Below are 24,306 nucleotides of genomic sequence, written 5' to 3'. Positions count from 1 at the left end.
CGCCTCTTACGACAAGCATGTGTTTGCTGCAGGCTAATTCTAACCCGGATCTTCACGGGTCGACCTGCAGGATGTTTAGGAGGGAGGAAAAAACTTCAACAGAAATTTCTTTCAAAGTGTTTCCATCCTGTAGCATTTTGGGAAGATGCGGGTGATGGGGAAACAAGTTCGCATGTGCTTGTTGCCGACTTGTAGTTGAATCCGATACAGGTGTTATTTTGGGTGCAATCATTTGCACACTGAGGCATAGCCGCAGCTGATGAAACGTCCGTTGGGAAGCGTTGGTTGATGTTAGCTGAAAACCGTGAACCTGAAATGAAGGTTTGATTTATCACCACCATTGTTTATCCTTGAGTGAGTGAGTGAGTTTGGTTTTGCGCCGCTTTTAGCAATATTCCAGCAATATCACGCTGGGGGACACCAGAAATGGGCTTCTTTCATTGCACCCATGTGGGGAATCGAACCCGGGCCTTCCACGTGATGAGCGGACGCTTTAACCATTAGGCTACCCTACCACCCCTGTTTATCCTTGAACAAGTTAGTAGTTTTTGGTGAAACAATCAACTGGTTGTTACTTATATACAATCGATTCATGTTCCTCAACCAGTTCTGGGGGCGACGGGGTAGTCTAGTGGTTAAAGCCTTCGATCGTCACGCCGAGGAGCCGGGTTTGATTCCCGACATCGGCACAATGTGTGAAGCCCATTTCTGGTGTCCCCTATATTGCTGGTATATTTCTAAAAGCGATAAAACCATACTCAGTCACTCAACCAGCTTCTAAACGCCTCATAAGACTGCATGAATATTGTTCAATTATTCCTCCTTGGTAATATGGTGCACTTCACTCAATATAAGATATAAAATTCTCGCGGTAATCATGTTTTCTGCCTAAATCGCCGATGCGCGACACTTTCCGGTTGTTTACATCACCGACTGGTAACTAGGAAGTGGACCAAGTCTGTGAGTGATCAAAATCTTGCAGTGTCACTAATATTGGGGAGATTATACCAACTTGGACATATCATTACTTTTTCCCACCCTTTCCGGCAGGATTTTTCTTACATACACCCAATAACGTTAATTCCTGGTAAAACCGCGAGAATGGGAGAAGTCTCGTTTCGTCAATGGCGGATGGCATTGTTTATCACCGGGCTCACGAGTGGTAATTCACCTGATGGATCTAGCAGCTGATAGATGTAGATGATAGAAGAGAAGACCCTTCATTTAAAAACAACAAGCATTCATACGATAAGAATTGTTTGTGTTATTTTTTCAGCCGATATCCGTAAGTACCGGGAGAATAGGAAACGCCTTCCTACGTCCGGAGGCTAAGCTCCATCTAAATGTGTCTCTTTGAATTGTTTGCACCTCTTATTCATATATTTGGAGGGGCGGTTCGGTAGCCTAGTGTTAAAGTGTTTGCTCGTCACTCCGAAGTCCCGGGTTCCATTCCCCCATATCAATACTATGTGTGAAGCCCATTTTTGGTATCTCCCTTCGTGATATTGCTGGAATATTGCTAAAAACGGCCTAACACCATACTTACTCATTCACTCAGTTAATCGAACTTGACTAATCAGTGTGATGCTGTCTGATGTTTATGTTCTCATAGTGACTGAGTTAAGATTTAAAGTCACTTCGACAATTTTTCAGCCATATCGTTACTAAAACAAATTCTAAATTCATGATCAATAAACATAATTAATAACACCCTGTCAACGAAGGACAGTAAATTGACTAGATTATCACAAAATGGGTTAAAACTAGCTAGCATATATCTTTAAATGTAGACAACTATTTTGGACAATACATTGTAAAAATGAGCTATCGATAGCCAACAACTGAACGTAGATCACCATACTAGGGGCCATGGGGACATTGGTTTTGCTACCTGCATGGACCCTAGCTGGATTTACACCATCCCTTCAGCCATTGGCGTTTATGCTGAGATTTAGCCATACATCAAAATGACAAAAAAAACTCCGATTAAAAACCTGGTAGACTTAAATTTACTTGAAATGTTTTGAGACTTACGTACCCTCACAGGAAGACAATATTTTTACGCTACGTCGACCCCCTTCGAAGGTACAGCCACTCACAAATTCAGTTTCTAATTTAAATCACCAATGCTAAAAATGCATTTTTCTACAAAAGATATGAATCAAAATTCATCTATCAGTTCTATTTCTTTGAAAAATTGGATAATAAAATGATAATTAACATTACTAAACAGATCCCTTACAGATTTTACATTGAAATATGTATCCCTTATGATGGAAAATACAACGCAATCATATGTTCTCATAGCGTTTAGGTGAAAGAAGTACTCTCCTTTGCACGTGTTTATGATGGATCACATCGTGTTTCTACAATGTGTTAGGCATTCTCCAATAGTATCATCACAATGTGTAGTGATCCATCAACATATGCTCATGTGGTCGAGTGAGTGAGTTGGGTTTACGCTGCTTTTAGCAATATTCCGGCAATATCAGGGCGGGGGACACCAGAAATGGGCGTCACACATTGTACCCATGTGGGGAGCCGACACTGTGTCTTCAGCGTGACGAGCGAACGCCTTAAGACACTAACATTGTATATTTGTTGCCAACTTGTGACTTGTAAATAAAAATACTTTTCAAAATATTCAAAGCACCACTTTCTTTTGTACGTCAGTTTAGTAAAGAGATCTTATTATAACGGACATGGTTCTCTTCGAGTTACACACCTCTATAACATGGAGTTATGGCTCAAGTATATGCTTGACTGGGAAGTCACCGGTAAATGGGTTTCAAACATTGTACCCATGTGAAGAATCGAAACCGGGTTTTCGGCGTGACGAGCGAACGCTTTAAGTACTAGAAAACAATACCGCCTCCTCAAATATATGTACAAGAGGTGCAAGCAACATTTACATGGAGATTAGCAGTTATTGTAGATCCTGTGTGAAAATGAACTGGAATGATAGTTCATTATCATCAGGGGATGTTGACGTTAACGTGAGTGTTTTATAACGCTGCTTTGAACAACATGTATATCAGTTTCTTAAGGGCTAAAATCAAATGTGACACAGGTCGTTAACGTTTACACAGAGACATGGTGTTGAAAGGCAAAGGTTCTGGAGCAGTGCAAATATATGGATTTTTACGACGGTGAATCTACCAGCCTGTATTCAAACTTATGTGAACATTGTCAATTCTACCTGGGACACACGGCTTTCTCCAGTATACCACTGAGCCAATAAACATGTACATAGATGATAACCATTTAACCTAAACATTTGAAAGTTTCAACCAAATGTTTCATGTTATTTTTGACAGTGAGTGAGTGAGTAAAAAGTTTAAGTCACGTCGGTATGTCTCAGCCATATTGTGACTGTAACATGGATCAGAGTATATAATGATCCGTTGACATTCCTGTAGGAGACATTGTTTTTGTTGTTGAGAGGTGACAAGTGGCGCTGGTAGTTTTCTGATTTGTCGATCCAGGTAGTCCCATATATAAGTGTTCTATCGAATTCATATCGGGAGGACATGCTGGCCATGGCAAACCAACGATGATAGTGTTATGCAGAAAGTCGTTTGTCAGTCTTGGTGTATGAGGCCGAGCGTTAGATATCGTGTTGGTAGACAATACATCGTAGTTGTTGCTGGATAAATGGCAACAGAACTGGTCGCAAAATTTCATCCCTGTATCTTCGAGTATTCAGCTTGCCATGAACAATAGTCTCTTTTTGAGATCGCCGCAGGTCCATCCCCACGCCATCACGCTACCGGCTCCAAACGGTCGGACTTGCTGAAAGCAATTAGGCGCTAAACGTTCAATGGTTTATTCTTACGAAGATCACAATAGTCACATAGAGCAAAATACAAATGTACAGATTTGTTTATGGGAGCATACGTAGACCGGGTTTCACATAGTTGCTTATTTTTAACGGTAGGGCTTTATGCATACGAGACATTGGGCTTATAAATTTATACTACTATAAATTTACCTAAATTTACACACATTTATTACTGTACAGACAAAACCTACTCTCGTAGGTGAACATCACACGTCGCCAATCAGGCATCTGCCACCGTCGAGCTCGCCTGGCCCATGTCAATCGACGACGTCGGTTTTGAAGAGTCAGATGCTCTTCGCGGTAGGGTCGACGTGCTCGAATACCATGTTCTCTTATTCGCCGGTACGACTGATGCGGTGTCCTAGTGACGTCGCTGCCGTTGACGTCGCCGTTACAAAATTATTTCTCAGATGAATTGTCCGGTTGTGGCGATCATCACCGGACGTTGTCACGCGTGGTCGACCACTCCTAGGCCTGTCTCAGTATCGATCGATTAGTCTCAAAAGTGGCATATTTTTGTGTTCTTTTTACTACTGTGTTGCTCACGTGTCGCATTGGCTGTTTCATACCGTCGGTATGTTTTATACCGTGGGCGCGGTGGGCGAGCTGGCTAAGGTGCCAGGCTAGTGATCCAGCGAGCTTGAGGTGTCGGGATCGAGCCCATCTGTGACCGGGTGTAAAGACCCCGGAGTCAACTTTGTGTGCAGACTCTTTCAGTGTTGGCACAACCCCTAGTGCACAGTACACATCCCTGTGCACTTAAAAGAACCCACGAATCCGTTGGTATATGACCACATGGTGGCCACATAAATACGTGCAAACACCTAGTTGCGGGTACAGCAACGTGCAGTGAACTTTGACAAAGTACTGTGACTATGTGTACCAGTCCACCCAGCTGTGAATGGGTACCTCGTTAGGATGAGAAGGCCACAATAACTCGGTGCGCCTAGTGGCTGCAAGAGTTGTAAGATTCCCAGGGAGTTGAGATTGATAACACCATGTGCCGTTGAGACTGACAACCAATGATCGAGGGAAAAAATACCAGCGCCCTGAGCAAGCACTAGTTGCCTGGATATGTGCGCTATATAAATATCATATAATAATATAATAATATGCACGTGTATTTCGTGTTACTTCAGAAAAAGGTCGGTTTGAATTTTTTGCGACGTGTAGGCGATTCGTTAACTTGTTTCGCCGTGTGTTCCCGAAAAAGATGGGTCTGTACATGTATGACATGGCTCAGTATGGTTTTATCACTGCATTTTCATTTTTGTGAATTTGTATGTAATATTTTCTTTTGATCAACAGGTTATATAATTCATAACCAGTTTCTAACCTTAAAATAGCACTACTCATAACGATACATTATTAAAATGGGTTATTGTTCTCCAGCAATCAAAGGGAGGCCACTACACTAGGGATGACAGTGTTATAATTGTACAATAGCTCAAGCCAGTGATCAACAGCAAGAACATCGGTCTATCCGATTGGGATACGATGAGTTAACCAAGACAACGAAGCACCACTTTCTGTTGTACGTCACCCGATCCCGTTGCGACAACTGACTGACTGACTGAGTTTGGTTTTACGCCGCTTTTAGCAATATTCGGCGGGGGGGGGGCACCAGAAATGGGCTTCACACATTGTGCCCATGTGGGGATTCGAACCCGGGTCTTTGGCGTGACGAGCCAACGCTTTAACCACTAGGCTACCCCACCGCCCCCGTTGCGACAAGCATGGTGATACTTATGATACAGTCTTACCCGGATCTTCACAATTTTCTTGCAGATAAGACAAAGCGAGCGTAGTGTAATTCTACCTTGATAAAATGCACGGATATCACTTTGGAAAAATTACGACACAAAAGTTGAGCAGGTACATGCACATACATGATAACCATTTAGCCTGAAAGACCTGCACTTCACACACTGTGAACTGGTTGTCTTCACCGGGAATGCCTGCATCGCCATCCAGCCTCAGAAATCTTCCACGAACGGGTTTGATGCAGGACAAAGTGACCGTTGCTCCTCTTGCAACAGGCCCAGCGTGGTAGTAGCATGTCTTGGGAGCCTGTCCTGGGTATGTAACCGGGTTGTTGGAATAGAGGTTGACTGCAAAGTTACGGAGTCTCTCATCTGCAGAAGAAAGTATAGCAATTGGATCCACCAAATAGAGTATGAGTGAGTGAGTTACAATTTATAGTCACATCGGCAATATTTCAGCCATATTGTGACTATGAAAGTTTTAAATTAACAATAAACGCAATAAAATCATATTAACACCTCTTGACTAAGGACGGTAAGATAACTAGATTATCACAGTGAATTAAAACTAGCCAGTAACTTTTAAAATTACACAAATAGTACAGACAATACAATATAAAAACAGGCTGGTAATCACCAGCAACTGAAGGTAGATCACCATGCTAGGGGCCATGGGGAGTACTTTTGCTCCCTGCATGGAACCTAGCTGGATTTACACCATCCCTTCAGCCAAAGGTAAATGGAGTCAAATGTAGCCATAAATTAAAAACACACATATGCTACGGTTAAAAAAGAGTGGAGAGATTAAATTGACTTTGAATGTTTTGGGACTTACGTATCCTCTCAGGAGGACAATAATTTTACAATGCTTTAACGCCCCTTAAGGATACAGCAACTATCCAGATAGCAAAGGTGTGTTGGGCCAATGTTGGTATATGGTTGGTTGGTTGGCCAACAGTTTGACAACATTGGCCAAACGTTATCTTAATGACTTAAAAGTAACCATGGCTTTTGACACGTTGGTCCAACAGTGGGCCAACATTTGAAAAGCTCTGCCTATTTTCCCTGATCTTACACCTATTTCACAAAGTTGGGCCACCGTTGGCCCAACATTGTGAATAAAAGAGTGAGCACGCGGCCATTTTTAGCCATGTTTTAATGAACGTTGACATAATTACACAGTCAAAAAGAAAGAATCCGTTTCCCTGTCTTTCAACTATGATGCAGTGAATTTTACAGCGTTGTTTTCTCCAAATTGAATGCCAAACTTGTCATCATTGATAGCTTTACCTGATATTCAAAGAGCAGACGACACTACATTTCTGGAGGCTTTCAACTGGTAAATATGTATTGTTATTTCTGTGTATATATTGCGAATATATTGTGAAATAATTGGTTTAAATCATCATTTAGGCTAAAGAAACTGACACATACTGTATTGAAAGGCAATTGATTGAGTAGATAAAAGATTTAATTGACTCTTTTCTTTAGGTAGCCTGTTTTAACCACTTTGATAAATCTCATTTCATTTTAAATTATTTAAATTTATTGTGTTTACTTTATTAACATTATGTGTTTGTCAGTTACACTCCTGTTTCCATATAAAACTCTCTCTATTATTCATCTTTACAACCAATAGTTGCTAAACATCATCATATCATATATACCGGTATGTGTCACAGTTGTAGAAGTTGCACGTCATATTTAAATAAATAAATAAAACATTGTTTGAACAGCAGTATAGAAGTTGGTGAGTCAAAAATGAAACATACAACTCTATGGATGACAACTTCTTGTTTATTGTATAGAGCGACGTTTCGATGCAGATTCTTACACCGTTATTAAGCTAAAAGTGACTACAACCAAATGATGAGAAGTATATATACATGTACATAGTATGTTTTGTAAAATAAACATAATTGGGAACAACAAATGGATCTAGTGATGAAACCAATTAACAAGGAAGGGAGGGGGGAGGGGTGTTAGGTTGTAACAACCTGATAGGGGGATTTGATAGAGTCTTTACTTTGATTAATTCTTCATATCCCAATGGTATGTAGTATCCTTGGTCTCTATTGATCAAAGGTTTGTGGCGGCTGATTTCGATGGCTTCCAAAAGTTTTCTTTTTGTGAAGTCCTGATTCTTGGTGGATAAGATTTCGAATTTGTCAAACCAGCCCCCTAAAACTAACTTTGGCGTCATCTCAACCCTGATCAAGCACACTAAGAAAATTTGCTCCAGCAGCCATGACCTAGAACATGAGCGGAACCACCTACAACATGTCTTCACGAGCCTCAACCAGTAACCCACAAACTCATAGTCTGTTTGATTTCATTTGAGACCAATGAATTGCTCACTAACACAAAATCTAGTAATTGCAACAAAACCAAATTTTGCAGTCACATGAAAACGACAGACCAATGAAGAACTAATCAAACTATAGACTCTATCAAAGCACCCTATCAGCTTGTTGTTACAACTGAATCTCCCCTTGTTTATTGGCTTCATCACCATTCCATTTGTTGTTCTTAGTCCCCATCTGGCCTTTCCAATAATGTACCAGTTGATATTCAATTACATGTTGTTAATGTCAATCTGCTGATTGTCAAAACATACTACGCATATATACTTCTAATCATTTGGTTTTAGCTTGATAACAGTGTAAGAATCTAATCCGAACGTCACTCTGCGCAATAAACAAGAAGTTCTCAATCATTACGTTGTACGTTTCAAATAAAACATAAGGTCAAATACTATGTCCTTTTACGATAGTTCTCATGTCTAAAATTATGATATCTGACAGTTTCATGACATTTTTCGGGGTTTTCTTCAGGAGCACTTCGAAAAACCTGTCAGCGGCGACAGCCAAAAGACCTAAGACAAGAATATTTTCAAGGAATACAATAATGTTCAAATAACAATGAAAAAAAAAGAATTAAATAGTTCACTTGATTAACTTGTTGTGTTGTTAAATATGTTTCTGATTGCAGAGGTCAGGAAAGAGCTAAATGTTGAAATACAGTTGTGCAAACATAAGGCCAACTTAATCACATCGTTGGGCCATGTTTTAGTACAAAGATCAAGAAAGAGCTAAATGTTGTAACACAGTGGTGCCAACATAAGGCCAACAAAATCACTACGTTGGGCCAACTATGGGCCATGGTTTTGTGTGAATTTTCATTGGTTGGCCCAACAACGAGCCAACATGATGGGCCACGGTGGAGCCGATGAGCATATCCAAGTAGGCCCATCGTCAGTTTGACAGCCATGGGCCAACCAAACCGGTGATTATGGGCCAACTATGGGCCAACATATCAATGCTATCTGGGTAACAATATCAGTTACTTATTTAAACTTCGATTATAAAAATTCATCTATCTACAAAGCATATTTCTCAGAATTTATCAATCAATTCAATTTCGTGTAAAAATTCAATAATTAAATGATAATTAACATTATAAAAAAGATCCTTCAATGTTTTGACATTGAAATATTTAATCCTTGTGATGGAAAAATCTATACAGTGAAGCAGGAAATAGAGCATAAGGTGATAAATGACACGAAGACATTGTCATTGATATCCCCCGTGCCCCTTATCTCCAAGGTGAAAACATAACACATTGTTCGTGCGTGCGTGAGGGCGTGCGTGTACGTTGCACCCATTTGGGGAATCAAGCAACGTCGTATTGTGTTCGTATTTGTGTTTATTTGGCGCACACACCAATGTCCCTCATCCCTCGTGTCTGGACCAGATATTCCTGTGATTCATATCATAATCATCGATCCGCGCAATGAGGATACAATGACAACACCAACCAAGTGAGCCTGACTCTCGCATTCTGTTACTCCCCTTTTCCGACAAGCATGGGTTGCTAATTTTGTATTTGATTTTTTCTGCTTAAAGATCCGTGAGCATATTTAGATGGTACCATTTAGATATGACACATTCTAAGACGCCGACACTTTCAGCATTACGTCACATTGTTGTACGTCACTAGGACATTCTAATCCGCCCCCTCTTAATCAAACGTATACTTGGTGACAGAAGCCACGAATCATGTCAGTTGTCAAAGTACAGCCTTCTACAGTGAACCCGTGACCATTCGGGTTAGAATGAACCTTCAGTAACCAATGCTTGTCGTAAGAGGCGACTAACGGGATCGGGTGGTCAGGCTCGCTGACTGGGTTGACACATGTCAACGATTCCCAGTTGCGTAGATCGATGCTCATGCTGTTGATTGTCTGGTCCAGACTCGATTATTTACAGACCACCGCCATAGAGCTGGAATATTGCTTAATGCGGGTAAAACTAAACTTACTCACTCACTCACTCACACTAATACAGTGAACTAGCCCGCCGCACCCCCGTTTCTTGGTTTGCAGTTGCTTAACTCGGCTAACATCAGTGGTGGAAACATAACGTTTATCTTTTTCAACGGAAACTACTGTCTCAGATCCACTTACTAATACAGAGCCACATGGCAATGTTCGCTGACTAAGCCTGTGTCCACAGTCTCACAATGCTTCCGTGGACTTTCGCATGACTTGGCTGCTTCATCTGGATGTACTGATCTAAACTTCTTCTTTTTTCACTTTATTTCTCTTTCGCACTGGTACAGTTTTATCCTTCATACACAACACTATTCCAAATACATAGCACAATTAAAAAACAAGCATAAGTGAGATCGAATAGATTATGTAAATAAGTTGTGGTATGATGACCAGAAAGTCGTGAACTTGCTATATTTGCATACAGAGTATGCATTATATTTATGGAGATTGTAACAGTGGTTTAATTTGGATTTGAGACTTTCAAGGGTTGGACGTATATTTGCTAGTTTTCTGGAATATGTATATTCCTTTGTTATGATAAATATCAAGTTCAGAACATCGTTACGTTTTTCATGAAAGCCCAAAAGGACTGTTTTCGGATCCAGGTTTATAGTAGTGTCTGTTTTATCTTCAATCCAATTTAAAAGGTCTTGCCACAGCCTATTTACGTATCTGCATTCAAACATCAAATGAACAATGGTTTCCTTTTCAGCCTTGCAAAACGTACATAGTGGTGATTCTAATATATTATAGTTGTATAGGTCTTTATTGGTCGTGAGAATTCTGTGGACAATACGATATTGAAACCATCTTTCCTTAGTGTTATGAAAAAGCTCTGAATGGTATAAAATGACAGGTATTCCATAAGTCAGGTGGAAAATTGTGATGAAGGTCGTTTTCCCATTGACATTGATATCCTAAACTTGGAATAGATTTAACCTTGTTTAGTAGTGTTGTGTAGAAACTATTGCAGCCTTTCTTGTTTCCATAGAGTATTTTTACATTCGGGGGAATAAAGGGTAAATGTCTTTGCTTTGTCAATATCGTAGCTTCTTGCTTAGAATATTGTTTTATTGAAGATAATATTCCCGCATATTCTAAGAAATTTGTCTCTACTCTATACATCTCTTTAAACTCAGTGAAAGACAGAAAGGATTCGTCATCTTTTAATACGTCATATATAAATTTTACATTTGCTTTTAAGTAGTGTTCATATAGTATAGATTTGTTTCCAATTTTTATATTGTTATTTGCCCAAATATACTGTTTGCAAAAGTCGGATTTCGTGTAAGAATACCGTTCTTGTAAATCAGCCCAAGCTCTCAGAACATCTTTTCAGAAAAAGTTTTTAAGTTTTGGGATGATGTGTGTTTTCAGGTAATTTGAGCCCATTTCTATTGGGTTTGTATTTTTTACCGTGTTATTTAAGATATGGTTGAATTTAGAGTTTGTTGTAAATAACCTTCTTATCCATGATATTATTTTTAGATTTTATAGTTTCTAGTATATCTGGAACTTTCAAGCCGCCTTTTTTATAATTTCTGATTATCAGAGATCTCTTTATTTTGTCTGGTTTGCCTCTCCAAATAAATGCGAAGATCTTTTTCTGGATCATTTGAATTGTATTCATTTTGGGGTTTGGTAGTGAGGAAAATAGATAATTGAGTGTGGGCAATACTAGGTTTTTCAGGATAGTTCTCCTGCCGAATGGTGTGAGATCTCTTAGTGACCAAAGTTTCATTAATTTATCCATTTTCTTTAGTTTATCTTTATAGTTTCTTTCCACCATTTTTGCCTTATTATGTTGAAAGATGATACCTAGCAGTTTGAAAGGTCTTTGCGTCCAGTCCAGATTATAGTCTCTGCAATACTGTGTACTGGAATATTGTTTAGAACCTATCCACACTACTTTAGTTTTATCAATGTTTATTTTAAGACCAGAGAAGGATGCATATTGTTTAAGCACTTCTAATGTTGTTTGAAAAGAACGTTCAGACCCGTCTAAGATTATAGTTGTATCGTCTGCAAACTGTGTTAGCAAATATTCTAAGTCAAACATTTTTATCCCTTTTATTTTGTCATTTTGACGTAACATGTGAGCAAGGATTTCTGCGATAGAGGATCACCTTGTCTACAGCCTCTAGTAATGTGGAAGAAGCCTGATGCAAAACCATTATTGAAACGCTAGAATTTATGTTATTGTAAAATTTGTTAATCCAGTGTTTGATTGATGGTCCAAAATTAAAGAAGTTAAGACATTTCTCAATAAAAGACCATTCCACGGAATCGAAAGCTTTTTCAAAGTCTATCATTATCAATAATCCTGGTATATTCATATAGTCTGTATAGTCCATCATGTCACTGACCAGTCTCGTGCATTCGCCAATGTATCTACCTTTCATGAAGCCTTTTTGATCGTCGCTTATTATTTTCGGGAGTACACGATTTATTCGCGCTGAAATTACAGACGAGGCTAGTTTATACGATATGTTAAAGGTCACATGCAACGTAAAACACAACTTTGCAGATTATGATACCTTTCGGTATGGACTTACCGAAACAAATCATCAAAAATGCAAATTCACCTTTAAAGTTGAAAAATAACGCGATGAAAAAAACCCCGCGAAATCTGACTTTTCGGGGGGAAAACTGGTTTCAACAGCTGGGCTGCGCTCATAGCACGTGCGCAGTGAAATAGGTCCGCGCTACTTGGAAGCGGGCTGTCCGGTGAATACTCGGTGAAGGCTTTGGTGTGAGCTATTTTCCTAATGTTTTGTTGATATTTCACAGGCGCGAGCTTTTTATATGTTATGACAGTAAATAAACTGTTTATATAATTTCATTTGTCTATTTCACCACACGTTCTTCTTACCGAGTCACTTTCTCAGTTCGATACTTAAAAGCAATGTCACTATTTAGCGTTGACAGAATTTCTAACTGTGATATAGATATGTCGTTGTCAGACAAAACTCAATGTCTTGTTTTATTGACACCTGTGTGTCTGCCTGCCTGTCTGCTAATGACAATATTCAATACACAACTGCGATCACTGACCACATGCAATTTGAACTTAACACCAATCAGGCTATACACCATAAACAAAACGCATTGATTTATGGCCCGAGTTCGGTCTCTGTCACATTATGTAATTACACAGACAGGCAGGTGTGATACTTGAACACATGACATGTTATGATGTCTGTTGATTGCAAAATGTTATACACAAAAAATGAGCATGTATTTACAAAACCCAACATCTCTATATACACACACAATGAGCCGTGAGGGCATCTGCAAATGAACCAGCCGTTACACTTGAGTGCACACCCTCCCGCTCTGACTGGGTTCGGTATCCCGGCTGCTTCGTTTCTTGGGAAGTTAACCCAAGTACACAATATTGCACTTTGATTTGCGATTGTACGCTTATAATTTTGTTTATATGTTTTTTCATAACCAGCAATGTATATTATATGTCATGAATAAGTGATAATTGTGTTTTAATTATGTTTGATTTTTTGGTTGCATGTGACCTTTAAAGGTCACATAAACCCTAGGGGTTAAAAATACATAAATCACTAACTGGCATCGTTATAAATGAAACCCCGTCATTAAAACTACTCATTTCGACCTTTAATTGACTTAAATCGACCTTTTTGACAACAGTGCACAATTCTCACCCGCGAACGAAATTTCAACCAATCAGAGCGGCGCGACTCTGTGACGTCATATGAGGAATAGCTTTGAGGGCCGATGCAGAATTCATCTACATTTTAGGGGTAAATTATCTTGTTTACAGTCTTGTATAAACCTGAAATCGTGACAATTGTTGTGGAAAATGAAAGCTATATGTTCTCACAATCTACTGGCATTTAATTTTGTCTCCTGCTTTGCCTAGTTTCCGAGTTACAACTTGTTTTCATAGACGCTTCTGTCACAATTGATTGGTGTCGTTAGGCTCTATTTGTATAATGACTGATCTAAATTGATCCCATTTCTGTGTTTTTTTACCTCGATATTTAATCATGTCATGTAAAAATCTGTTTGTATTCTCAAAACAGTGTCGGCCCATAAGTTTTCACATGCAATACAGCAATTAATACTCCCTTGTTGTAACCCGTGTTAGGTGGTATAAACCTACACATGTTATTTGTCATCATTCACTTGATGGTCAGTTAATGAATTTATAACAGGTATAATTAGTGGTAACACACTTAGATTACCCGACAAAGGTTCCCATTTGGCATTTCTTGTGTCTGGAGTAAATATTCAACATTATAAACATCGATCAAAGGATTAACCGATAACACGCTGATTGATTAATTACTTTTATCTTACACAGCGGATTTGTGAAAAGGTAGTGTTTATGTATGTAGACTTACTAATCTATACTGAATACACTCTGCCGTGTCGGTGTCTGCGTAAAAACAACGTCCTTCTTTCAAAGGATTAACCGGCAATACATTGATTGCCCATTATTGGCTAACTAAATTACTGTTTTTAATGAAAGGCGGACATTATGCAATTCGTTGCCAGGTGTGCTATCTTGGGTGACCAATGAGACTATACACCAATACCTGAAAAGATTTATCACTTTTTCGTATATTAAACTGTTAAAAGACACATCATTTGGAACAGTTTTGTGGATATTGATGGATACATTCCTCAAACAAGGTAATGGCCTGATATTGTTCCTATAACTTTAATCTGTTTTAATTTTAATATTTGCATTTTGTTTTTTATTCATTTGTCGTAGCATTCAACAGAATCATTGTTTTCGCCGTGAAGTGTAATGAGACAGACAACATACACTAGGGTGGGTGTGCGAATTATGATTCACATTGGCAAACTATAAAATGTCTAGATATTACAGTTCTGTTATAAATTCACTATAAGTATCAGCAGATCGTCAGCTTTTTATTTAGTTTCAAAATGCATAAAAGTATGATAATAAACTAATTAGGATTATAAGACCAAATATAAAGACGCACATTGACTAGTATCTACATACTGGTGAGTGGACATTAACCATGTGAATGTAGCAAGAAATGTATCGCGCAGTATTGTCACTTCGACCCCCACCTCGCTTCCGTGGAAGAAATCGTTATGTTATAAGTTGTGTCATGCAAAATCCTTTTGGTTATGATTCCAATACATATTTAACTACGAGTAGAAAGAAGTTTTGATTTGCTAACTTGATGAAAACAAACTATAATCTCATTAATTCTAACAGACTTTACGATTTTCAAAAATGGCGGCGCCCTGTCGGGAACATCCGCCAGTCTGTGGATAAATGCTATTTAGGTTTGTTTTCACCGAGTTACAAAATCAAAACTACTTTCTACTGGTAGTAAAATATGTATTTTATTGATGGCCAATAGGATTTTGCATGACATAGCGTATAACATAACAATTTCTCTCCTGGCAGCGAGGTGGGTGTCAATATAATACTACTTACAATATTATTGTTACTTCGACCACAACCTCACTTCCGAGGAAGAAATCGTTATGTTACAAGTTGTGTTATGGAAAATCTTTATGGTCATCAATCATATACATATTTTACTATCACTAGTAAGTAGTTTTGATTCTTTAACTTCCGTGAAGCGATCTGAACACAAGTAAGATATCGTTTCAGGCTTCCACAACGCTCGCTTCGCACTCACAAACATAACCCATTTAGCACGAACTGCGGGGTCCTGTGGAAATCTGTGCATGGTGACACCATCACCCGACCCCTAGGAGCAATTGACGACAAAGCAACGATTCGGCATGTCGTCGTTCATGTCGAGAAATCAACAAAATGATGAGCGTGCTACACACTTTCTATACAACTAACTGAAAATCGTTCCTCATATGACGTCACTGCAGTGCTCTGGCGACAGAGTTACGTAACCTGTCTGTGGTTTCGTTGGCGGGCGAGAGGGAAGCAGGCGACTTTTTGGCCACTTTTAATCGCTCGGTATTAATTAACCACAAGTTTTTAAAGAATAAATTTGGTGTTCCGCATAAGACTAACCACAAATCTTTCATATGTAATGGTTAAAAGAGTAACAAAAAACAAAGTTTAGTGGTTCTTTAAGGAGTGATATTGGTCTTTAGGTTTATCTTGTTTGGGAATACATGTACATGTTATAAGGCCCTGTTTTGGGCTTACCGAAAGTTCACCTGTTTTGAATGCGTGATTCAACGAGTTAATCAAATATTTGTTAACATCATGCCAAAAGAATTTGTAAAATTCTGCAGTAAATCGAGATGGTCCAGGACTTTTATTGTTTTTCGTATTTTTAATAGATTGAAGGACTTCTTCATACGTAGTTCGCCTTCCAGGCATTGAGATTCTTCTTCAGTTATTTTAGGTATAGTGCAATTTTTAAAAAAGTTCTTCAAGTTCTACTTTTATTTCTTTACTAGTATATAGATTCTGAAAGTAATCTTTGGTATGTTTAATAATATCTTTAGCTTCAAATATAGTTCCATGTGCAGTTTCTAATTTAGCAACGCATTTATTTTGAAAGTTTTGTTTTTCAAGTGACAGGAAGAATTTCGACGGTTTTTTCCTGTTCATACCATTTCGCTTTCGATCTTAGTATAATGCCTTCTGTTTCTGATCTAAACTAGAAATGGCCATTCCTATTGCCCCCAGATTGTACACGATATTTCAAATTCAATTAAAATAAAAAAGAGAATATATACTATCCAATAAAGAAACGCATATGCCTTTTCTATTTTAGAAAATCTATTAATTACCTATTGAGTTCAAACAATCGTCAAAATATGTAACAAAAGTGTTGGATAAAATGATTTTACACAATTGCGCAAGTAAAGGAGGTTCAAGGTCAAATGACTACGCCACGTCTTAAGATAACCAATCTTCTGTTGCCAGGCCTCTGAATGATAGTCTGAGCATGATATCACGGCTTGCAGCTCGTTACAACCAAACAGGTATAACAAATGACCGTCCCCGTACAGGAACACCTCGAGTCACCACTGCAGCCCAAGATCGGTACATCCGGGTGCTACATTTGCATGATCGTACTGCCATGGGTGAGAGCACAGCAGCCAGGGTGCCTGGACTTCGGAGGATATCCGGTCAGAACAGGTTGAGAGAGACTGGACTGAGAGCCAGGAAACACGACGTCGGGACCGTGCTACGTCGTCAACATCGCGCTCAACGTGTCCATTATCTAAAATTATCCACTTGGTTGTATAGACATTACCTTCTTCTAAACTTCTAAACTGATGTAAAAATTCATGCACTAAAGTCTATTTGTGGACGTGTTATACATGTTCGAAAATACAACATTTTCACAACAGATTTCTGGTCTATGCGTTTCCTTTTTGGGATAGTCTATTTAATTAACTCGAACGTAAACCGTTATTAACTCATTAAGCCCGAGAGCCCCATCACTACTCAACACCTGGAAGCCCTCGCTGATTGCCCACTCTCTGTGCCGAGACTAATTAGTGCTAGTCACACCTGGTTTCCCTGGCATGTTTCGGGGATCACAGGAAACTGTCTAGTCTTACAAACAAGTCATGATTGTTTAATTGTGTCGTAAAGATATATGTTTAAAGAAATCAGGTGTGACTACATGTCGTGTATTGCAAACTTTATGTAATTTTATTGCAAGTTTCTCTTGTAGACCTTTTGTCGGCTTGTACATTTATATTTTATCACAATATGCATACACATGTATTCTTTGTATGTAACGGATGAGACACACGTTAACAAATTCTCTCTCTTATATCATTGTGTGAGGTTTAAATTTACAAAACATCTATGACAATGACATACTGTAAAGAAGAATTTACTTTCATACTTTATAATCTTCGACGAAAATAGCGGTTTTGCCGATACATTTCTAGTGTTTACGAATTATTTTAAATAAAGGTACTATAACGCTAGTCTGTGACTAGCACAAAGCACATTCATAGCATTGCACTTTATTTCATACAGATTTAATGCAGAAAACATACGTGACCATACAAACATACATATACAAAATGTATACTACATATTCCTTGCATAGACATAAAACAAAGATTCACGTGATAGGGCGTCATCAAATTTCCCGAGTAGAACGTTCGGTATCTCAACTGTTCAATGTTATGGCTGGTCATATGTTATCTGCGACCAATCGTATCATGAGATACCTGTCACAGAGGAAAGGACAGGTGACGGGGCGTGGGCGAAATTTCTGAAGAGCACGTTTGGTCACTCAGCAGCTTGGATAGAGATTGGTTATTGGCTATATCCTTGACAGTCGATATGCTGGGTTTCGGCTTTATCAACTCAAGCTATCATGTAACAGTTTGTGTATTGTAAACATACACACTGGTAACGATGTATGAAATATACACATAAGACAAATAGGAGTAGATAGTCACTTTGGCGAGTTTATTTGTCCTCGTTTTAGTGTTTTTCAATAAGTAAAACAAAGCGATTGAAATCCAGCCACTGAGTAGAGGTAGTATTTATTTTCATATACATTTTATGCACACAACTAGTACATAAAACATAATGGTTTGCTGTACATGTAAATATAATCTTCACCTTGATACGAATGACTATCCAAACTAGAGTACACGCATTACAGAATTCACGAGGTGACACTATACTGAATTATTATAGTGTATAAACTTGCAATATTTATGAAGGTGGGCGTGCCTATATCTTTACTGAATGCAAACGAGGTTCATAAGATTACAGATGTGCATGCATCTATGAACATCACAGAGAGGGGCGTGACTCCATTAAGCGAGATGTCCAATGATATAACAACGCATCTGTTTATTTTACACTTGTCACGGGACAAACCTTTCAACAAGGACGTAACTACATATGCATTCTACCGGAGGCTGTTATTTCAAGGTCGAAAGAGGCGTTCAATTATCTCATTACTGTAATCTGCTTGAATGATTATACGCATGTGTATCGATACCGTAACTGATATACTATCCAGCTTTTATTGACGATGGATCAATAGAGACTGAGTTGATTGATACACGTGATAATTGCACCGGATTTGATAATTACACAGATCAAATACAAACGTTTTACAGAATGCTCATGTAAATTGCATAGAAAACTGACAATTCAAATCAACATCAAACTTTCAACAGCTTGAACAAAAATGCTTGAAATACCTTTGTATGGCTTACATGTAATAACTTATGATATTACTTCTGTCCATGTGTGACAATGTTTTGAATTACCAACTTACTGTCTTTTGTAACAAACGTACTAAAACATTTCATTATTGTAATAACACTGACATGTATATATGTATTCGATGCAAAGGCGCGACTTATCACTTTATATTCGCTTAGGTAACATTACGAACTTTAGATTATGGAAAACAACTAGTTACAATTCAGTAAACTTCAAATTAGTAAGTTCAATTATGTTTAATCTATTCGAGCTTGGATGTATAATTACTTGTGTTTATACATTATGTTTCAGTATATGAAACATGACAACGTAATGATGCCTAAAAAGTAAATTAAAACTATTCTATTGTGTTTGAATTCTTTGTATGTCCTTGAAATTTCGTATATTGTTTCCTATTTATTAGGTAGTTGAAGGAAATATATTTTTTAGTAACCTCTAGACCATTACATCTAATTCAATCAAGGTGCATACGAAGTATTTTAGTATCCATTCCCAAGGAAGAGTACCAGGCACTTAACTCCGTAAAAACATCATAATCCCCTTTTTCGCCGACATGCGTTCATTTGCTAAACGCTGTACAAGCCTATGATAATGATTAGCAATTGTTATCAAAACACTGTAAATACTTCTTCTGATTGATACTAAAGGTGGGATCTCTCGTAAGAAAAGCTAACATTTGCTCAGTACTGCTAAATTGGTTGAAATAATAGGTACAGTGCGATTTTTAATAGTACAACACACATGTGCGTCTCTCGCTGAATAAGAGGTGCTTTCTGTTGACGACTGTATGTGGCTCTCGCTGTGAGAAGCTGCTAATTACCTGCCCCATAAACACGTCACTCGCTGTGAGGAGCTGATTAATTTGCCCCATATATGCGTCTCTCGGCCTTAATGAGTTAAACTGTTTGTCGTTTGTTTTCTTGGTAACGTGCGTCTTGAGGCAGGTGGCCAGACACATCAATAGAACAGCACGTCAGTTAACCCTGAACGAGGATTGTTAATTTAGGTCACCAACACCGTCGTTTTTCTGTTTGTTTTGTGCCATAGATTAATCGTTTGTAAGCAATACATTTGGAATCTTAGAAAATAAATAAGTTCGCTCTACCCCCATGTGTAGTGTAATGAAGTTACTGTACAGTTTAACCCTGAACTATTATAACGTTAACGTTAACGTTGCTTTTATTATGATAGTTCAGGACAATCTCCTATTTATTACACTATACATGGGGGTGCAACTGTATTTGTTTAATATATACCAGCGTGCATGGTGTATGGTGAATAAACGGTGTCAGCCCGATCTGTCGACAAATGAAAACTAGGATGTTGCTAATCGTCGACAGACCAAAAAAACCGGAGCATCGACATCGCGTGCTCAACATACCGTGACGGTGTTAATTAGTGAAAGAGAATGTTTGCTTAGTGATTTGCAAGTGACCATGTTCGTTTCATGAGTAAATGATTTACGTTAATTATAGAGAATGTCTTTTTAACAATTTGTAAGAGAATTAAGGTTGCAAACAAACTATTATTTTTAAATACGTTATGCGATTGGAAGGATTACCATTTTGGAGTTAACATGCAAAAAAAATACCGGAAAGAAACAGAGAGCTTACAAATTATTTTGTGATTTTGGGAGTAGAAGGATTATTGAAATGCTGTTAAAAACATTTTTTTGATACATTTGGATTCCGTTACTACCAGCTGGGTAGAAGGTCCATGGACTCCATGGAATTATTTTGAAAATGATGGACACGGAACTAACAATAATTTGGAAGGTTGGCACAACAAAATCAACAAGTATGCCATAAAGACACATCCGAATGTGTTTGAGGTTGTGCGAATGCTGCAAAAAGAACAGCCAGCTACTGAAGTTCAGCAGATCCGAGGACAGCAGAGATCCCGTCCGTAGACGTCGCTACCGAATCACCGACGCTAGGATTCGGTCCTTCTTGCCAACAGACTTACTGACTTGAACTACACAGACCATGTGTCAGAGTTGCTTCATCTTGGCTGAACATTACAGATTACTTTAGTGCAGATATAAAGGAGTTTTGGCAAGAGGAAATATCTGGACTCATCTTTTATATATTTATTGCTTATACACATGCAGAAATCACTTATTTCTATAACACACACACACACACAGACACAAATATATATATATATATTGTGTGAGATTTCTGAAATATATATACAAATATGTTATATTGTGTGACATATGATACATACATGTTGTTATATTGACTAAATACATGTAAATATATTGTCTTCTATATATATCACTCTGTTTTAATTGGTTTGTTAATTTCGAGAACACTGGGCGTGAATTCACTCACGTAGAACATCATCTCCCTTTCCCCGGACTGTCGACAAGTAATTTGGACGGAATATTTGTTGTTGTCGACAGTCCGGGTATAAACCGAATAAACAGTGGACATTAGTAAGGTTGATGTCCCCTGGAACACTTACTATCCGTTTGACTCAAAAGCGGACCGATAAATTGCAATCTAACTCGAAAACTAATATTAAACTTATAATACTCAATGAAACGCTGATCATATTCAGACCAACTCTGTGATTTATTTTTGCAGAATTTATGTCCTAAAAATAAAAAAAAACTTGTTTAACAAACTATCATTAAAATATTGACACAGTTCACTATTTGTTACGAGAGACTGCATAATCATTTCTGAGACCGTGATATTACGTTCACCCAAGCTGGAAGGGGCAGTGGGGTAGCCTAGTGGTTAAATCGTTCTCTCGTCACGCCGTTCGATTCCCCACAAGGGTACAATGTGTGAAGCCCATTTCTAGCGTCCCCCGCCGTGATATTGCTGGAATATTGCTAAAATGAAACTCATTTGCAGCTAACGCTTTAACCACTAGGCTACCCCACCGCCCCAAAGCATAGAAGTTGAATAACAAGACAATAAACTCACAACAATCGCAATCCCCTCTGTTTGTTATCTTGACTGCCCCGATTGTGTAGTATCCTTCGAGGTCGACTTGCCACCATGGATGCAAATCTCCGAGTGCAACAGAAAAACAAGAGTCACCAGGGTGCCAGTCAGGATCAGCGTTACCGTCAACAGCCCGAGCTGGCGAATTCCGGAGGGAACTTGCAGCAGTTGGTTTTTGCAATGCAAGGTTTTCATCTCCTAGAAAATATATATTTTTAAATAAAACATTTGATATTAGATGTAGATAATTTTCAACAGTGGACATTAGTGAGATATTGACGTAAGAAAAGATCAAACGGTTCTTTACAACATCGATAATGGGATTGTCTGGTCCTAACTCCATTATTTCCTTTTTTAAAGAAAATGTTTCATTATGTACTATGCAAAGTTTTGGAGCTCTGCGTGGCTTGGGAATGTGCAAAAGTATTTGACTAGAGTAGAATTCCTTAAACTAATATAGGAAGGCATACATGGTACTCAGATAGACGGGATACTCGGATAGTACAAAAAGGACAAAGTCTTTGTTTTTTCTTCTTCCATTTTGTTTGTTTTGTTTTGTTTGGGGGATTTTTGGTTGTTTTAGGTTTTGGTGGGATTTGTTTTGTTTTGTTTTTGTTTTTGTTTTTGTTGTGGGTGGGTGTGGGTGTTTTGTTTGTGTTTTGTTGTTGTTTTTTGTGGGGGTTTTGTGGGGGTGTATTGTAAATTCTTCCTATGTCTGTCAGTTCCTTGTGACTAGAACAGCAAAATCTAATAAATGTATTTCTGCAAGTTTCTGTAACGTTAACAGTTTATAGATGTTCGCAGTTAAGCGTATCCTCTGTTGTACAATAAACTTCTAATTCTTCAACCCATGCTTGTGGTAAGAGGCGGGATCGGGTGATTATGCTCGCTGACAAGGTTGACACATGTTATCGTATCCAGACTCGATTATTTACAGAACGCCGCCATATAGCTGGAATGTGGCTGAGTGCATTGTTAAACAACAAACAAACAAACCCTTTTCTGCACTGTGATACTGAATTGTATACGAAAGCTTCAAGCATTGCCGTCCTGTAACAGGGGTCTCAGCCTAAACCTGTTTATACTTACATTGTGAAATATGTATTTAGTTTACATCTATTGACGAAGCCTCTAGCTACTTTATTGGTGTAGGGTCCTATCATACCTTATGAAACTTGGTTTCCAAAACCACTGGCGAATAACTTTGGAATATTGAAAGGCAAGACAAGTTTACTATAAGTGATTATTGATATATTCTATATCTGGCGAATCGTCAACTCCCGAAACCGTAAGTTAAGACAGGTAAAACGTTTGCATCAAAACCGTGGAAACAAATATCATGTCAGAGAGTAGCCACATACATAATTTACCCAAAGATGACTGTAATATTTTAACTTTCTTCCACGACTTTGTACTGAAACTCTTTGGGTTCAAAACCAAGATAACTGCACACCCAAATATTTATAACTTGCTACGATCTCGAGGTTCGAACTACACGTTCCACACGTCCACGATTCATAATTTTGCAATACACTCCCATTTCGGGAAATCAATAGTAAATGGTTTTACTATTAATTTACTTCCATTTATCACAAGATGTTCTAAATCAAGTCTGGCGCTTTTAAAAATTCAATAACAAACACGCCCATAAAGACATCAGCGAATAATATAATGAAGATTTCTAAAGCTCCCATGGTTACCACATGCTGGCTATCATGATTTACAACGTCTATGCATGACATCGTCTGTACAAATAGACAACAAAAAGCGCGATAATTGGCATCCCTGTCTTACCCCTTGTCTTTGTTTGTCGGCCGGATTGGTCATCGATCCCCAAAGTTACAGGTATGAAATCCTGTCGTACTTCCATTAATTCGCCAAAAGCCACGGGGTATGGTGTTCCAACACAAATTTTTGTTTTGTTTGTTATTTAACATCTCAGGTAATGTAAATAATCGAACCTGGACCAGACAATCCAGTGATCAGAAGAGGTTAAGATGAAGAAACTAATGGTGCATTAATAAATGCAATTAGAATGTAATTAGAAATAAATGTTACTCACCAGATAAGGAACACTGTAAGAATGTTCCCAAAAGTATCACGTAAATAATACAGAGTGTTCCCATGTTTTGGGCTCACGTTTGGAGAAGTATGTTATGGTGTCAGTTATGAGACGACAAAGCGAACTTTCTGAAGGAGACAGTAAAGGTTGACCTGACATCAGTACTGTTGTGCTG

General features: G+C 38.3%; 1 protein-coding gene and 1 long non-coding RNA gene across 2 annotated transcripts; one reads left to right on the top strand and one right to left on the bottom strand.

The window, feature by feature from the left end:
- LOC124268884 (fucolectin-4-like) lies at positions 1–24,306 on the bottom strand. The gene is made up of 4 exons (XM_046703912.1): positions 24,132–24,306; positions 22,049–22,267; positions 5,731–5,976; positions 1–310 (listed from the first exon to the last, which is right to left on the bottom strand). Exons 1-4 carry the CDS (start codon positions 24,193–24,195, stop codon positions 96–98), a joined length of 744 nt encoding a protein of 247 aa, XP_046559868.1. The 5' UTR covers positions 24,196–24,306; the 3' UTR covers positions 1–95.
- On the top strand, positions 3,883–20,696 carry LOC124268896. Its single transcript, XR_006896368.1, has 3 exons — positions 3,883–3,897; positions 9,469–9,473; positions 20,541–20,696. It is a non-coding gene; the product is annotated as an uncharacterized LOC124268896 (long non-coding RNA).

The sequence above is a fragment of the Haliotis rubra genome, unplaced genomic scaffold (genome assembly GCF_003918875.1).
Source record: "Haliotis rubra isolate DU_JTF1 unplaced genomic scaffold, ASM391887v1 Scf101, whole genome shotgun sequence".
NCBI lineage: Eukaryota > Metazoa > Mollusca > Gastropoda > Lepetellida > Haliotidae > Haliotis > Haliotis rubra.
This window is presented reverse-complemented; position numbering and strand designations above follow the sequence as displayed.

Excerpts from the sequence above, each read along its gene's own strand:
- LOC124268884 (XM_046703912.1), bottom strand. The coding sequence starts at position 24,195 with ATGGGAACACTCTGTATTATTTACGTGATACTTTTGGGAACATTCTTA. Across the intron at positions 22,268-24,131 it reads CTTACAGTGTTCCTTATCTG|GAGATGAAAACCTTGCATTG; the intron begins GTGAGTAACATT and ends TATATTTTCTAG. Across the intron at positions 5,977-22,048 it reads CAGAGGGGATTGCGATTGTT|ATGAGAGACTCCGTAACTTT; the intron begins GTGAGTTTATTG and ends TTTCTTCTGCAG.